This window comes from Motacilla alba, chromosome 4 (genome assembly GCF_015832195.1).
Source record: "Motacilla alba alba isolate MOTALB_02 chromosome 4, Motacilla_alba_V1.0_pri, whole genome shotgun sequence".
Classification (NCBI taxonomy): Eukaryota; Metazoa; Chordata; class Aves; order Passeriformes; family Motacillidae; genus Motacilla; species Motacilla alba.
The window spans coordinates 25,744,173-25,762,275 of record NC_052019.1 but is presented as its reverse complement, the minus strand read 5'-3'; the positions used below and the strand labels follow the sequence as shown (position 1 = coordinate 25,762,275).

The following is an 18,103-nucleotide window of genomic DNA, read 5'->3' as shown; positions in this document are numbered from 1 at the left end:
TTGACAGCATGGGTGTTGTCTCATGCTGAACTACTGAGCAGTTACTTTGTGCTGAGTTACAACCTGTTGAGAGCAGACCTGGCTATCAGTGCTGCTCACACCTCCTTTTACATGCCACACCAGGCGAGTTAACTACTTGACTTACCTCACTCCATAAAACTTCCGTGTTTGCTTACTGCAATCTAATGTGAACAATTAACTCTTTAGGTACATTTTTACTTTCCTTGTGAAAGATAACATTTTGAACTCATTTATATTATCAAGTGAAGGATAATTTAAAAATTTTTAAATAAGAGGAAATGCTCAGCAGATCTTTATGTTACTGCTTTGCAGTGTGCTCTTAAAGCTGTTGCTGTAAATCAGTGACCCTCAGAGCCAGTTCACAGGACTCAGTGCTCTTTCTTCTTTTTTTCCTTCTCTTTCTTCTTCTTTTTATTTCTTTTTTTTCCACCTCTTTTTTTTTTTTTTTTTAACTTTCCAGGATACCTGAGCAAGGTATAAAACTATAAAACTTGTATCTCTTGTAAGTGTATAATTTTATACTCTACACAGTGACTAGTAAGAATTACTGTTTACTATTAGAGTTTGTCAATGTTTTATTTCCATAATGCTTTAATCCTCACTAAATTATTTTGTCAGGAATATAATTTAATTTTGCTTTTAACAGAGCAGTATGTCATATGCTACTGGTAGCAATAAATATTGTAACAAATAAAATTCTAGTAATATTGCTTTTTTTTGTTCCTCACAGTTACTTCAAGTTAAAGCAAGTGATTATTCCCGTTTTCCTTTTACTGGAGTAGGTCTACCTGTGTTTCACTGCAGTTCAGGGAAAGAGCAGATTGAAAATGCATTGAACACTTGTCTCTGCCTTTTTGAAGACATTTAAAAATCATTATAGTAACTTGGAATAATTGCTATATATGAACATGAATACACTTGTTAATTGAGATAGGAATGACTTTCCCTCCAACTTATGCTTGACACCCACCACCAGCTGGTCTCTGTTTGGCCTCTGACATCTTCTGTTTGTCAGTCTTTAATGTTATTATTGTTTAGCTCCTGAATTAATTTTTTGGGAGTATACATCACATCTCCAGAAATATTTCTGTCTAAAAAACAATGCAAATATTTATACTAAAAGTTATTTCTTTGTTCTGTGATATAACTGGAAAGAAGGAATCTATCTTTGATAATAGTCAATGACATTGTGAAATTATGTTTCTTTTCATTTTTGTGCAGGAAAAGCTGTTGTCCAGATCTCTTCAAAGAGGTGAAGATCTTCAGTTTGATCAGGTAGGAGACATATAATTGTAGGCAACTTTCACTGGATTAAGGTGGGCTTTACTTTTGCAGAATAGTGGTTCCACTTTTGTAATAATAATAACTTAGAACATTTGCATCTGAATCTGTGTCAGAAGATTTAGATTCTGAATGTTAGTTAGACTTTATTTTCCATTGTAGAATATGATAGTAATAAACTACTAGAATAGGTAATTATTTGAAGGTGGCAGTGAAAACTGGTGGAAGAAAGATGCTGAAATACACTAGAGGAAAAAAAGTCTTAGTTTATTTCTACATCACATATTATTTGAGTGTTTGAGTGTTTTTATAAACAAATAGTGTTAATTTTATTTCTGTAACATGGCTTTTACAGAGTGCTTTTTGATTCTGTGGCAGAAGGTATAGGGTAGATTCAAAGTGTTAATAAAGTGTTACTTTATCTTTTGCTGAGAATATAGACAGACTGCTAGGCAATTCCATTTCACTTAATCTCAGTGAACTGTGTCTGGGAAGACTCTTCTTAATTTATTCATATTTATTGTCTGTATTTCTAATTCTTCAATAGTGTAGGCATGTTTGTGTCCCCTAACCACTTCCTTGCAGTGGAGAGGCAGTGTTCAGAGGAAGCCCCATTAATTGCCTGTTCCTGTTTTTGACTGTTCCTGAATAGCGTCTACTATATGGAGCTTAGTGTTCTGTCTACAGAAAGGTTCTAAAAACAGGCTGAGTGAAGAGAAATCAAAAATAAAACATGTAACTTTTAAAAGGTGATAATATATAAAGAAATTAGTTCTACTGAAAATACAGTTTTTTTAAAAAAAAGTTTTTATTGTGTGTATATATATGAGTTCTTATTTTTTTCTTTTGTTATTTGCAATCTACTTTGAAGTTGAGATCTGAACTTTAATGCAACTGAATAACTGCTTTAGACAGACCTGAATGGCTGGGATTATGAACTTTGTCAGGGAATTTTGCGCATTGTTTGGCAAAAGGAATTAAGGTTGCATCTCTGATCATTGCTCACTGTATAAAACCCTTATTAAGAACAATTCTCCAGCAGTGCAGAAGATTACAGATTAAAAAAGTGATTGGAAAAGTGTGGGGATGAGGTGGACGCAGAAGTCACAGCCACAGCATCCAGCAGAGAAGCTAGAGCTGTTGTTGGACCAACCTTGTTCACCCAGAGGTCTTTGTGGAGCCAGGAATCTGAGACTAAAAAGTGGCTTTACCTGTACTGATAATGGGGTCTGAGCTAGTAAGTGTTGTACTTTGTCAATAAAGAGAGCATGCTTGGAACACAAGAGGGCCCTGGGACTAAGGTGGTATCTAATTAAGACTTGTTCTCTCATCTCAGTAAGTGATGAGAAGAGGGATGGAGGAGGAAGGTAGGTAGGGTACCTGTTCCTCTAAACAAAAAGTAAAATAGCATTTAATGGGATTATAAGTCATTTTTATTAAAAACATAACCAGACCAAGAGGGCTGCTATTAAAACAAGTTTGAAAAACCAATGGCTTTTAATTTTCAAACAGCAGATATATTTTTCATTTGATTTCTTAATTGGAACAATAATATAAATTCAGCTAACAGAGGTGACATTTTGGAAAAGGAGAAGGAAATGTGTATGTTGATACACTCGTGAACTGTTAAAAATGTTAGCATTTTAGTGCCAGAGCTTTCCCTTTACCATTCCTAGCACATCAGGAAGCTACCAGACAGGAGTTTTTTAATAGAGCATATATTGCATTTCTTAAAATATTTTTGCTTGTACAGCTTGAAACTGAAATAGCTTGTGTTTTTCTTTTTTTTTGTTTGTTGTAGGAAACATACTTGGCAATTTCCTACTCTTGTCCTAAGACACTAAAATTTTATGATCACACAGAAGCCTGTGTTGACCTTCTCAGTGACTGAAAGCAGATGTATGTGAAGTTCAGGCTTGTTCATGATTAGGCAGGACTTGAGCAATGTTTTCAGGATCAGGGTTTTGGACAAAGCTGGAATTTGTGCTCTAGCATCTTACTATAATTTTGCTTCTCTCTTTTTACCTCTCAGTGTGCTGTTGGATATGTTATGTGAAGCAATTAGCAGTATGCTACAGCCTTTAAGACTGGAGCAGGATTTGCTGTTTCATTCTGAGGAGCTGAAATACACGTCACATCTATTGCAGCCCTTTCCTCCTGGGTATTACAGGAGCACTTTGTCTGGATTGCTACTTTCAACCTAGGCATAATGTAATGCTAAAATAAAAAGAGTTTTCTTGTATGAGAAATATATCTTCTGTATAAGATTTTTTTAAATTACAGGATGATTTTGAATTTAGTATCCAGGCAGTATAGTAATTATTTTAAATGAAAAATAGCTGATGTTCAGCTTATATGTTATGTAATATTAGCAAAGATGTCATCTTCCTGGTGATTCCAGTGCCTTTTCATTAGAATACAAAGAATGCAAAACTTGGCAGGAAATAAATTATTATTATGTAAAACTTTTTATTTTTCAAGAGGAAAATGCTTTATTATGGCAGTAGTTTCTGGGTGTAACATTTTACCAGTGACATTTTGGAATGTGTGTGATGCATGCTTGTTTCTCTAGAAGCCAATGTAAGTTGCCTAACTACTTTTATGAACATTTATGAATAGTATTAGTATTGATAAACTGTGTTAACTTGCAGGAAAACTTAAGGAAAAGGTTTAGTAAAGCTTAAAATGCAGCTTGCTTCTTTTTCTTCTGCTAATAAACCCATCAGTTCAGAGCACAATTTAATTCTTGTGACTTGAATAACTGACCAATTAACAATCTGAGTAATGTATTCAGAAGATTAAAAGTGGTCCTTCTGAGGTTTCTCTATGGTTAACTTGTCCCCATCCCTTCGACCAACCTAAAAACCCAAGATGCTTCAAATGAGGAAAAAGAAGTAACTTCATTAATGTTATATCAGAACATGTAATGGCATAATATTATATTGGTATCTGGAACAGTGAATAATAGATAAGTTACAGCATGAGCATGGCTTCTATTAAAACCTTATTTGAAAGATTCAAGAGGTAAGTAATACATGGCATCAGTGAGCAACATGGTAACTCTCCCATTCCAGCCTGTTTTTAGGGAATGGGCTTGCTCTCTGCTGCTTCCTGGAAGCAAGTTTATAATGGCATTTCTCTGTCTTCAGTCATTCTTCTCCTTTCCAAAAAGTTTTTAGTTAAAGAAAGCCTAGATAATTTAAGTTTAATAACATCTTAAAGTCTTCCTTTTATCATGGTTTTTATTGCCACATCTGTCGCACAGATGAGTTTACTACTTACACAGATTTTCTGGAAGAAAAAGAAGAAGAAAGCAGAAGATAGGAGAGTTATATTAAAGTAAATATAGCTTGAGACCCAGACTACTCCAATGTATTAAAGGCAATGTAGAATATCTGAAAGGCTCTTATTTTTGTTTATATAATAACCAAAGAATCAGGTTTTTTAAAGTTATAAACTTCTTCAGTTTAGGAGGGTTGGCTGTAGTCATTTGTGATGTGAAGGTGTATACTTCAGACATATGTAAGGCAACATTCAGGGACATCCTAAAACCTCTGCTGTTTTCTCAATTATTTTATACACATTATATGTCTATAAATTTGTCATTTTGTGATCCCTGTGAGCTTTGGAACACTTTACTTAAATTTATTATAATAATGGTCTCAGTATGTTATATTTTCAGTTACTGTCCTAGGTGAAAATGAATATTAATTTGCCACTGTGTGAAGTTATGCGATGTATGGTTTTTAACATTAAAAAACAATTTGAAAGCATTATTAAACTCCAGGATTTTCATTGCTATATCAGGCTAAAGTATTTTTCTTACTCTTTCAGTTGATAAGCTCCATGAGCTCAGTAGCAGAGCACTGTCTCCCCTCCTTACTACGCACCTTGTTTGACTGGTACAGGCGTCAAAACGGAACAGAGGATGAATCGTATGAGTATAGACCTCGGTCAAGCACAAAATCAAAGGGGTAAGAATTTTGCTTTTTGATTTTTGATTTTTATGTGCTTTCTCATAAGAAAATCTGCTTTGTACTTCTCTGACAAGTATGTTGTATTTGGATTTGTCCTTACTTAAATTTGTGTAGAAAAAACACAGACTTCTTTAAGGTAGTGTGTTTAACTTGTGTAGATGATATACATGAAGTCACTTAATGGTTTTGGTGTGGATATACAGAAGGAAGTTGGATACTGGTAATACTAAGCTAGTTTGTGCCCCCCCCCCCCCCCCCCCCCTTTTTTTTTTTTTTGGTTATTGGCAGGTCCTTTCAGGAGAAGAGGGCAAGATGTCAGTACTGTGCCAAACCCCCAAGTCTTTCCACCTATCCATTTTATGTACGTCTGCAACAGTGATTGCATGAAAGAAAATGTAGTCATTGTCCCTGCAATATTTGTGTTCAGTCTTGTGTCTGATAGCTGTGTTCTTGATTTCCTGTTTTAGGGATGACCAACAACGTGAAAGAGATTATCTACTTGAAAGGAGGGACTTAGCTGTAGATTTCATTTTTTGTTTAGTTTTAATAGAGGTTCTAAAACAGGTAAGATCTTTGGCTTTGGCAAACTGATTTTAATATTTTGCTTGTAATGTTGGTTTTGATAATCTCCTTTAAATTTTTATTTTAAAAACTAGAACATATCTATGATGAGCATATGCAAGACTGTAATTATACTCTCAGTTACATAAAGCCTTTGGCCTCTCCTGCCTTTTCTTTACATGCCTACATTATCTCAGTTCATGTGTCTTAGAAAGCTGCTGATGTACTACAAAAAGCAGAACTGCAAAAAAACCCAAATTAATTTATGCTCAGTACCCTTTGTCAGCTTAAATGTTCTTGAAATACAGGTTGAAATTGTTGGATAATGAGGTTAAAATGTCACTTCAGAATTACCCTTATTTGGCTAAGAATGCCAGTGCAGATGTGTAAAAGTTATATATTGCAGAATTAGCTTGATATGTGCCAGCAGAGGATGTGTCCTTGGACACTGGTGGGAGAGATTTCTACAGGGCATCTCACAGTACTGTTTATTTGCTTCATACATGCATGTTTGTATAGGTGCTACATACATGTAAGTGATATGTGCCTTTCAGATACCTGTTCATCCAGTGCCAGATCCTTTAGTACATGAAGTTCTAAACTTGGCTTTTAAGCACTTTAAACATAAGGAAGGGTAAGTCTCACTTGTGTACTTTAAAATATTTTGTATTACCAGCCTGTGTTTCTTTGTTGTGGTTGCTCTCCTTTGCCTCACCTGTAACATGTAGGTGATAATACCAGTGTGAATGAACACAAGTCAATGTCTTTAAATTGAAAACACATCTTGAAAGGATATGGCTGTGTTCAACATAATACTGAGTTTATTTTGCTTAGCAAATACAGAATGATTTGCATCCTCAGACGCAGTAAGGAAAGTCTGAGTTTGAATAAATACGGTAAAATTTCTATCCAGAATATATTTATTTTGAAATAAGAAATGAAACTACATTACTTTAAATGTCACCCATGCATTTCATGTTTGAATTTAATTGTTTTTATGGTAACAATTTGCCTGCTAGGGGACAAATTTTTTATTTGTAATGGAAAACTTGCTTGGGGTTTAGAAGAGCAAAGTTACATTTAATGATGTTTTTTCCCTTTATTGGTTTTTTTTCTCTTTAGGTATTCAGGAACCAACACTGGGAATGTGCATATTATTGCAGACTTATATGCAGAAGTGACAGGCGTTCTTGCTCAATCAAAGTAAGTTTAGTCTCTGACTCTTTGTGTTAAGGGACAGACCAATGTAGACTTAAAGACTATTTGACATAGCAGAATCTATTCATGTCCCCAGTAGATAATCCCCTAAGTGTCAGCTGTGGTCAGGTGTAGTGTGTTGTGTCTGTCTGATGTTCCAGCACAAAAAAATTGAGCAAATCAAGAAATAATCTTCCATACAGTTGCTTTGCAGTCAGCTTGTAGGGGCAGGGAAAGGAGTGACTGTGCCAGTCAGCTGTTGTTTACTTAGCTGGTATATTCTCATGTACTGATCATCATAGGCACTCATAAATGCCTAGATTTGAAGTACCAGGGTTCATCCCCCTTGCATTTCTCATACCGTAGCTGCTGATACTGTTACAGACTAGAGAAATTGGTTCAAAATTATAGACCTCATACAACAGTAACTAAGAATGCAAATAATTGCTATCTGTATCCCTTGTTCAGGTTTCAAGCTGTTAGGAAGAAGTTTGTCACTGAATTAAAGGAACTGCGGCAAAAAGAACAGAGTCCACACGTAGTACAGAGTATCATCAGTTTGATTATGGGAATGAAGTTTTTTCGAGTAAAGATGTATCCTGTGGAGGATTTTGAAGCGTCATTTCAGTTCATGCAGGTAAACAATTGCTACAGAAAACTGAAATGAGTATAATTTTAAATGTTTAAGTCATGAAGCCACGATGCTACTTGCTGTGATCAGTCACTCCCTCTATTTGTATGCCATCCTTCATCCTTTTCTGTTCAGTTCCTAATTTTTTAGAGGTGTGAATTAATTGTTTCTCTGCAGTTTGTGAGTACCTGGCATTGGGAGAAGCCTTTCACGATTGCCTTAGTAGTGTGGCAAACCTGTAATATATGAATATAAGACTGAATGAAAATACGTAGCAATCAAATAATTTCCTGTCTTTACAAAAGCAGTATATTAAAGAAAAAGAATTATTTGATATATAATTATTTAACAGATGAGAAGTCAACACTTCACTGTGAATTGTTTATTGTGTATGGAATATTTAATTGTCTTTAATTTTCTTTGCATCAAAGTCCTTTGAAAATGAAAATTAGCATACAAAAATAAAATATAATTTTCCAAAAATTTTAATGGAGGCAAGCATTAAAATTTTTTAAGTTTCAAAATAATCTGAGGGAAAATGTGTATATTTATATTCTTTTGTATTATGAGTACTCTTTCTATTCTGAGTAAAAAGTAAATAGCTATCTGGTATTACGAATGTTCTCCTTTCAATTCATTGAGATGTATTGCTGGGCAAACAGGTTTTAAAGATTCTTATGTTTTGTGAAGTTGATACTGTTAAGGAATATAAAACTAACTCAAACATATTACATGTTTTAAATTAAAAAAGGCAACTAATGTTAGACTGCTAGTGGTTTTTATGACATTGTTATGTTTGTATTCTTTTTTTTAAACATTTTTGTAATGTTTTCTTATTTAGGAGTGTGCTCAGTACTTCCTGGAAGTAAAAGATAAGGATATAAAACATGCACTTGCTGGTTTGTTTGTGGAAATTCTCATACCTGTGGCTGCTGTAAGTATTTTAATCCCCCCTGCCACACTGTTCCTCCCACTTTCAATTGGTCTCTCATTATTAAAATTCTTCAATTAGTCCTCAAAATATTACATTTTTATAGATTCAGAAGGACATCTAGTACCTAAGGAGGGCTTACAAGGAGGCTGAAGAGGGACTTTTTACAAGGGCATATAGTGATAGAACAAGGGAGAAAGGCTTTAAACTGAAGGAGAGTAGGATTAGATTAGATTTTAGAAGAAATTTTTTTACTGGGAGAATGGTGAGTCACTGGAATAGGTTGCCCAGAGAAGTTGTGGATGCCCCATCCATAGAAGTGTTTGTTCAGTGTCGGCTTGGATGGGACTCTGAGCAACCTGGTCTAGTGAAAGGTGTCCCTGCCCTCAGCAGAGCGGGGGAGTTGGAACTAGATTATCTTTAAGGTCCCCTCCAACACAAGCTATTCTGTGACTGTTACATAGATTACAAGCACCTTCACAGTCTTTATAGGGAAATAGGTTGGCTTGTGTGTTAGCTCATTTCCAGTTTTTTAAGAACTTTTAAGAATTGTCTGTTTTCTGGACACCTTTATTACCAGAGCATTGTGTAATTTTATATGTGCTCTAAAATTTGAAATTTCTTTGGTTTAATATTTGTTTGCTCGAGGGTCTAGTTGACTTTTCTTTATTAGCTGAAACCTTTTAAGTTCTTTCTGTAACAAGCTGAGATGTGTAACATTTTTACAGTCTGATAAGGAGAGTGTGAACTCTTAATCCAGGAAGAATGTAGGTTTTGACTAATTAAATAAAAATCATTAGTAGAGGTGAATGTCCACAAGATTTAATCCTTCAAGTGGAAGAGCAGTCAGTCATCTTCTGTGTGTGTTTTAAATCTAAAAGTAAAAATTTCACACAGCAGCCATGAACAAGGAAAAAAAACTCATTATCATCCCAGTGTTTGGTGTACTGTGCCTGTAATGCTGCTTGTGAGACTCTTTCAGTCAAGACAGGCTCTCTTTCCTCCCAGGCTGCTTTGCTTGGTTTTGTGAAGCTTGTTCACCAGGTCAAGAAGAAATTATGGCACCTGAGTATAATTCAAGTTGACTATTTACCAGAAGCTCAGTTAATTTCATCATAGTAGATTGATACTTTCTAGGATTGTTGTCTAACATGCTAGTTGTATTTGCAGATGCCAGGCCTGATGCTGGCATGCAGTCCCAAAAAGTGGCCACTTGTGGCTCTGCGTTGTCACATAGATTATAGGGACATGGCTTGCTATATATGGAAAACTGGGACATATAGATCTTGTTTTGTAGAATAGGATCTACAGAGTAGATCCTAGCATGCTGGGTGGGCATCCTATCTGAGCAAGATCACAGGAAAAGAAAGATAATTCTCTCTGAGCTTTTCATCCTCTTTTAAATGGTTTATCTTGCCCTGGGCAAATGCTTCTTTCCTTTCCGTGGTCTCAGTCTTGGTTTTTTGAGGGGGCCTTTGTTTTTGTTTTGTTTGTTTGTTTGTATGGTTGTTTATTTGTTTTTGTTGGTTTTTGAGGGGGGGTTGTGGATTTTTTGTGGGTTTGTTTGAGTTTTTTTGTTTGGCTGCTGTTGGTTTGTTGGGTAGGTTTGATATTCTTGGGGGCTTGGGTTTTTTTAATTGTTTTTAAATTACAAAGGAAACCATCTTTTTTCATAAGACTTAACTAGAAAGAGGTGCTTCCACTGCTTGTGGAAAGAAGTTTTGATCTTACCCAGGCATGCTTACACTCTCCTGGAGAAGAATATAAGAGTTTCTTTCCTATTAAAGAGTGAACACATTTTGTCATTTTGAATTCCATAGTTGCTTGGCAGTTGGAGTGGGAGTACGAGTGAAACTACTTAGCATTTAGGTAAATGCAAATATTAGTTTGCAGAATCATAAATGTGGTGAAAGTGCCCTTGAAATAACGAGGAAGAAGCAGCATTTGGGAGGGGGGACTCTCCTCTGGCAAGGGCGGAGGCACGAACACGGGCTGTGCAGAGCACTTGTGGTGCTGCCTGATCCAGCCTGAATCAGCACTTCAGACAGCTGGGGAGGGAGGCTTGATCTTTCCTTCTGAGTCACTGAGTCTCTAATCATTTCATACAAATGGAGCTTCTTAAATAGAAACGAGGAGCTCACTTCCAGGCTGAGGTGCAGTTGAGCAGGTTAGTCATTCTCTGGGAAGATGTGAGATGCAAGTTTGAATATTTTTGACCCAGCTGAAGGAATTGAATGTAGATTTTTCTGTATCTTGGATACAGAAGATCGCTCAAGTGAGGAAGCTGTTGGGTTTCAGCATTGAGACTTCTTTACTGTCATTCTCTTGCTTAGTCATTCAGGCATTTTAAGAAACCTGACCTGATTTGGACCCTGCAGGTATCATGAATCACAGCATATTTTATAGCAGGGAAGTTAGGGCTGCTCTGAAAGCCTAAGGTTATATCCCAAAGCAGCAATGCTGTGGTGACAGCAACTGACTGATTTCTCATGTGGAGCTAGCAGAGTGCTAATCAACCTATAGCCTAAGAATAGCAAAAGATAAATAATTTGGTACACAGGAAGTGATTTAAATCATAACCACTTTCCCAGTTCTTTCTTTGTGGAGCTGTACACATTACAGAGATGCATGCTATTTTTATGCTTCTACATAATGAAGGTTTTAGAGTGTTCATAGCAAGATGGACATGATTTTTCTTTATGTAGTGTTAGTAGATATAATGTCTGTGTAATATTGATAACTATAAATAATAAAGATAACAAAAATTATCTTATGTTGTAAGGAAATTGTATGTAAAGAGGTCCTCTTCCAAAAAAGCCATTTCAGTCTCCAACATCCCACCTCTCAATTTGATAAATAAAGCAGAAACAGCTTAAAACAGTAGGTTGGGAATAGTGTTTAAATAGATCATCCTGGGGATCCAGAGAGAAGCCTAAGAAGCTTGCAGAGGTTTCAGTAAAGAAGGTGGTAGCTGCCTGGGTTGTGGAAGCAAACCTATTCTGTGTACAAGAACAGAGTGGGTCAGAAGGGTGTAGGGCTCCATGTGTGTTTCATTAATTCTGAAAGCTGAGCAAAGACAACTTGCATGATTGGTTGACGGGTAATTCTGTGGGTTATTTCTTAACTTTCCAGTTTTCAGTATTAAAACAAAGAAGAAAACAGGAGCAGTTAAGAAGGGAGCTGTGAAAGTTAAAGATACTAATAAATGTAGATATGCATATGAAGAACTTCAGTGTAGCTTTTATTTTTTATCAAATAAATTTTCTTCTTTGAGTATAGAATAGAGACCATGTTCCTAAACCAGTTTATTTTAGCGGGCTGTTCTGTTGGGGTGGAGTTTTTTGTATGTTTGCTTTAATTGTTAATTTTAACCATATGGTTTTAGTGTATGGCATGATTTCTTATGCTTCTGTTTATATTTCAGATAAATACACTCAAATACCTTACTAATGTAAAAATTAACTTCTGAATGGTTTTGAATTCATAGACATCTTAATGTGTATTTAAATTGCCTTCTGTGTAAATTTTTAAGCCCCTTAATTTGTGATTTTTTTTTAATAGGCTGTTAAAAATGAAGTGAATGTGCCATGTTTGAAAAATTTTGTGGAGATGCTTTATCAGACTACCTTTGAATTGAGTTCAAGAAAGAAGCACTCGCTGGTATTTTAAAGAAATATTTCAACTTCTCCATTTTGTTCATCTTAGGCTCTTAAGCTAGTACATTATATGAGGAAAAGCTTATCAAGCCATATTAATTTAAATCTTAACATCTCAGTATAATTAAATTCCTACAGTGTATGTGCATTTGTTCTAATTTTGCTTTGTTTCTTTGTGCAGATATGTGCTCTTATCTCACATGTGAGATTGTCTTGAAATCAGTGCTTGTTTTTGATTATTTTAGTAGGTTTTAGCAGAGTTATCTAACCTAATGTCTTATTAGTAAAAAACTTGCATTCAGGGAGTCTGACTATATTTAAATTAGGGTTAATTAAAATATGCAAATGCCAGACAAGACTTTTTCATTAAAATAGCAGCCTCTTAATAGCCCTGCTCTGCCTGGTTTTCTCCTCTCTTCATACACCTTGTTTTTCTTTTTCCATTATTTTTTATTATCTCTTATTTTTGCAGTATTTGGTTATTTTTGATTACTATGGCAGCCATGTTTCAAGTCGATTCACTTCACTTTGCTGAAAATGTAGAGCTAATTTTTGCATTTCAGTTGCCACATTCAGTAAATGCAAGTGGATTTAAAATGTTTTATTCTCACTTTCATGTTATAGATGAACTTTTCTTTCTAGTATTCTGCACATTTAAAGCATATATCATTGTATTGGTTAAACTCCTTATGTAAGAGTAACATAAAGTGGTTGATATTAATATTCAAAATGTCATTTTATTTATGAAGTTAGGTTGTATCAAGAGTACCATTTACCTACTCATCCTTTAGTTTTGCTTCATAACAAGAAAAGCTGCAGTCAGATTTGGTACTAATCACCATTATGTGTTAAAATTATGTGGTACTTAAACAAATCTTAATCTTACTAAAGCAAAGCTAAATCATACTTTGCATATGCACAGATTTAAAATAAAATATATTGTGGTTCATTCCTCACTAAAAGTAGATCTTGAGTAGAAGTAGCATTTCTGACAACTGAAAGTCTGTCTGAGTTTTTACTGAGTCGATATTTTTCCTAAATATTCTTGAAGGCAGTTCACCTGCCCAGCATGTAGAGCTACATGAATGGAGTCTTGTGGTCGCAGGAAAAGCCTGAACATTGTAGGAAGGGTCAGACTGCTTTCAGTCCTTGTTTGAGATCAGGCCTTGCTGGGGGATGAGCTTCACCTTGGTCCCACTGCCCCAGTGTGATTCCTTGAGCTCCTGCAGCACTCAGGAGTTACCCAGGGCACTGTGCCTGGCACGAGTGTCCCAGGGCAGGGGAGAGACTGCCATGCAGTGCCAGAACTGTGAGAGTGAAAGGCAGCAACCAACTGTGTCTCATTCTCAATGTACAACACTTAGGAGGTCTGCAAAGAGCAATTTGATGAATTCTTTTTCCCCCTACTCATAGGCTTTGTATCCATTGATCACCTGCCTGTTGTGTGTCAGTCAGAAACAGTTTTTTTTAAATAACTGGCACGTTTTCCTGCAGAACTGTTTGTCACATCTGAAGGTAAGAATCCTTTCTAATTAAGGAACTGTTGCAAATCACTAGCATTTATTACAATATGTTCTCAGCATTCTCGTGCCAAATAAACAATGAATAATATTTGGCTGTTTAAAAGGACACTGAAATATTTTTCTAAAAAGAAATGGTTCAAGTCTCTGTAATAAACCTAGTAGTAAGTTTTTGTGATGCTGTATCATGTTGGAAATAAGTGTGGTCCCCTTGAGGATTATAATTTTTATTGAGAAAAAACCTGCAGAAGTATCTGCTAATAAGGGCTGTTAATGCCAGAGAAAATACAAACCGTATTTCTTTATGTGCAAATTATATGTGAGAAAATAAGTGACTTATCTGCTCTAAGTAGAATGTATAGGAAGTGGAAATGTTCTGTCTTTTGTTCACTTATTTGAAGGAATAGAAAATGAACTGTGAGACCAGAAAAGATGTTATATCTACAGCCTGTGATACAAATTTAAAAAAAAACAATTACAGTGTCCCTTTAACTTGTGCCTTCTGTTGATATCATTGTAACCATCAATTGGTTGATAAAGACATCAAGATACTTACAAATCAGTCACTTTATTGTACTTATTGTACATGTTCTTTCCTTGATTATGATAACATAATTCATGATTTTGCCTAATGTATTGATTTTGATAATGTTAATAAATTCTTTGATCCTCCTTCACAACACTGATTCTGGTTAGCTATGAGTGACAGTTACGAAGCTTATTTGTAAAATACGTAAACCAGCATGAAGTCAAAAGGAAAACGGTTTAGCTGCTTGGATTGATTTGGGTCATTTTGTTCTTACATCTTTCACACCTTTCTGTTGCTTGTTGGGTTCTGTATATTTTTCATCTAACATTATTGCAGTTCTTTTGCAATATTTGCCTTGATTTTTTGTTTTGTGGTTTATTTTGCATATGGAGGCTGCTTGTGCTTTTGTTTTTAAAGCTTTTTAAAAAACTCCTTACAATCTAGGAGTTGCCTTTTTCTGGCATAATGTCCATTGCTGGTAATGGATGTATTAAAACTATAAATGCCAGTGAGTTTAACTGGTATTTGCTGAGCATGCATTTTATATTTTACTTAGATTTGTTAACCACTAACAGCTTAACACATTTACTGTAAGGCTCTATTCAGCAGAAATTCCACATACGAATTTCTGCAATTCAGAATTTGCAGTGTTATGATGATATGCTATCAATGAGTCCTTTAGGGTATTTTATGGCTTGGTTTAATTTGGCACACCAAATACTATCAAGTTTTTTGGGTGCCTACCTTGTTCAGAAACTTCGTTGAGCTTAATCTTGAAAAATACACCCCCACTGTCCTGATGTGTCTTATGAATTAATGTGTTCCTTTGTTTCTGAAGCTAATTAAATGCATGCACTCTGTAATAAGTAATCTCATTAATTTATAAATCTGAATTTCACAGCAGTTTAGTCTTTTGGATTTCCCCTCCCTCATTTTATTTCCTGATTTTCTAATGACTAAAATTATTCTATTTGGAGTTATTTAAGTATGTAAAATGAAATAAGAAATTCCAAATCCATTGCCTCTAGTGTCCTTGTTATTAATAAAGCAATTTTGAAAGTTACTAGGAGATACTTAGAGCACTAATAGGATTCATCTACCCCTACTGTATTTGTTGAAATTAACAAATTAGGAATTGAAATAATGATAACACTTGGAGTCTGTCACAGGGATATTCTATGAAGAGTACAGGCATGCTAGAAGTCACCAAGAAGTAATGTAAGTCATGGATTCATGGTGCTCTCATTATTCCCTGGTGAGCGCCCAGTACAAACTCTTCCTTGGTCATGAGCACCATGTCACATGTTGGTGACTGAAATGAGCCATTTCCCATTTGCCATGCTGTGAAAGCTCACACCTTTGCAGCAGTCCCACAGTACCTGATGCAGTTTGTTCATGCCTGCCTTACCTTCTGGTGCTATACTAAATTTGATAACGCCCCTGAGAGTGCTCTGAATCCTAAACCTGGCAGTATTTATGGTCTTTGTAAACTCTCTGCGCTGGGTTTCAGTACACATTGCCTTTAGTTATCCTCAAAGCAGGCTTGGTGTGTGGGGAGAACATCCTAGCCTTGCTGAAAGGAGGAAACCTAGTGGTTTCCACTGGACCAGTGCAAGTACACATCAGTGAGCTGTAAGAGTCACTTTAGACCAGGAGTGTACAAAAGGGTTGGTTTTTTTCTGGTGTATATATATAGTTACTTTTGTCCCACAAATCTCTTGGGATGCTGTTTCAGCACTGAGCCCAGCAGGCATTTTTTTACACATTGTAGTGTAGGCAAAATTCTGAGTTTGTTCAGCAGACAGTAAAGCTGGGTCAGTATTGTGAAACACTGCTTACTGTTTTTTTTGACTAGTATTTACACAGACTAATTCTAGCAAGTTTGTCAGAAATATGATAAATTCTTGGATAAATCTGAGTTGTGGTAGCTTTACTACCTCTTCTGGAGTGAGGAATGAACATTTTAAAAAGCTGGAGAAATGGGAGAGAACAGTGTTTGTCATTCTGCACCACTGTTGGCTGGAAAAAGAGTATTTTTTTTTTGTTGTTTTTTTTTTCTCACAGTTTACCTATAGTGTCTGTTACACAAAACCTTGAAAGTTGAAGGAACATTTTCTGCCACTATAGTAAACCCTTTATTTCTACTGAATAGAGTCCTTGCTAGACAGCTATGTGTTGGTTTTGAGCTTTTTTTCATCTAACATGCATGTGCCTTCCATTCTCATGTTTGTTATGTTTTGCTGTCTCACATTGCTTTATTTAGATGCCATCTAACAACAGTATCAGAAAACAAATAGAAACACTGCAGGTGAGTTAATATGTTGTTGTAACTCAGTGAAATGTTGCTTTGTCTCATGTAAATACTTTTGTTTTGGTTTTTTATGTTATTTGTTGTATTTTGTGCTTTCCTTTCTTTGTAAAATTGCTGTTAGTACTGTTGGAAGCAATAGGACTAAGAATAGCTAATGTTTCAAAGATGTTTTTCTCTTGCCAGAGAGTAAAGGAGAAAGATCAGAAAATTGTCTAATACCAGTTTTATCTTGGGGGTGAAAGTGTGGCTTTGTGAGATTGATTATTAATATCACAGCTGGTTTCCCTGAACAGCAGTGCATGTTTCCTCTGGAAGTAACTACCTATTCAGATGTATGGGTTTTTCTGTTACTTCATTTCAAAAAGTGTCTTGCATGTGAGCAAACTGAAAACATTTTCACAATAAAAAATGTGAAACTGATTTACTGTGACAAATTGCAGTGCACTAACTTGAAAGATTTTTACACTGTTGGTTTTGCAGGTTTTAAAAAGTAGAAATTGTTTTAGTTCAGAACAGAAGAAAAGTTTAACATCAGTATTAAAAAGTACATTCTTCAGTAAGTGACTACATTTGACTAACATGGAAAAAATGCTATTTTGTTTCTTGCCATCATTGAGATTTGTTTCATTGACTCATTTTAATGTGTCATGTAAAACCACCGTAATTTGCTCTTACGTTTTTGGTTTTGTAATAGATACTGTTCTTGACAACTTTTTTCACAGTCTGCTGATACCATAATTTATATTAAAAAGTTTTAGGATTTTAAACGAAACTGATTAAAAAAACCCCAAACATATAGAGTACTTAAAATCTGACAGACATCATCCATAAAAGACTAAAATTCTACCAGGTTGTTGAATTACATAGCCATCCATTCCTTATTCTAGTTGCTCTAATTTCTAAGAGAAAATAAATACTGACATCTTAACACCAGGTGTACATGCGGTGTTGTAATTCAGACCCCAAAAGCAATTTTCTTCTTGCATATTTGTTTAGCCCTTCATTGTAAGAAGTGATAATGAAAATTTTCAATGCTTAAAATAATAAAAGTACTGTAGAATTTATTTCCTAACTCTTTTTAAAAGGTGAATACCTCTATACGTGCTCCTTTTTTTCCTTCATAACAAGCAAACCTTGTCATAATTAGTCAGAAGTAGCCGTATTGGATGATACACCTGCTAACAGATGGAACATTGTTTACACATTATTAAACTATCTGCTACTTGTACAAATTTTTTATTGGATGATGGAAAGCCAACAATAATTTCTTTGTTTACTTCTGGACCTGGAAATTAAGATCCCCTGTAGAATATGAGAAATTAGAAAATTGAAGCATTACTCATGTCCAGCTGCATTTCAGACAGACTTTGATAACACTTGTACCAATGAATTCCCCAACCTGCTTTGACAATCAGTAATTGTTGGTCTGTAAATTAAATACAATGAGTAATAATATTGTGGAGTTTTTGCTGTTTAAGCTGATTAACA

General features: G+C 35.2%; 1 protein-coding gene across 15 annotated transcripts in view; it reads left to right on the top strand.

The window, feature by feature from the left end:
- FRYL (FRY like transcription coactivator) overlaps nucleotides 1-18,103 on the top strand; it is a 162,814-nt gene that overhangs the window by 73,627 nt on the left and 71,084 nt on the right. For 10 of the 15 annotated variants that reach the window (XM_038134170.1, XM_038134167.1, XM_038134168.1 and 7 more), the window contains 10 exons: nucleotides 1,243-1,296; nucleotides 5,137-5,276; nucleotides 5,747-5,843; nucleotides 6,395-6,474; nucleotides 6,963-7,043; nucleotides 7,506-7,674; nucleotides 8,510-8,602; nucleotides 12,161-12,259; nucleotides 13,669-13,770; nucleotides 16,568-16,612. In XM_038134170.1, the coding sequence (XP_037990098.1) occupies nucleotides 1,243-1,296; nucleotides 5,137-5,276; nucleotides 5,747-5,843; nucleotides 6,395-6,474; nucleotides 6,963-7,043; nucleotides 7,506-7,674; nucleotides 8,510-8,602; nucleotides 12,161-12,259; nucleotides 13,669-13,770; nucleotides 16,568-16,612 (960 nt within the window). The remainder of the gene's footprint in view (nucleotides 1-1,242; nucleotides 1,297-5,136; nucleotides 5,277-5,746; nucleotides 5,844-6,394; nucleotides 6,475-6,962; nucleotides 7,044-7,505; nucleotides 7,675-8,509; nucleotides 8,603-12,160; nucleotides 12,260-13,668; nucleotides 13,771-16,567; nucleotides 16,613-18,103) is intronic. The other 5 variants (XM_038134172.1, XM_038134171.1, XM_038134162.1 and 2 more) reach the window with 1 other exon arrangement.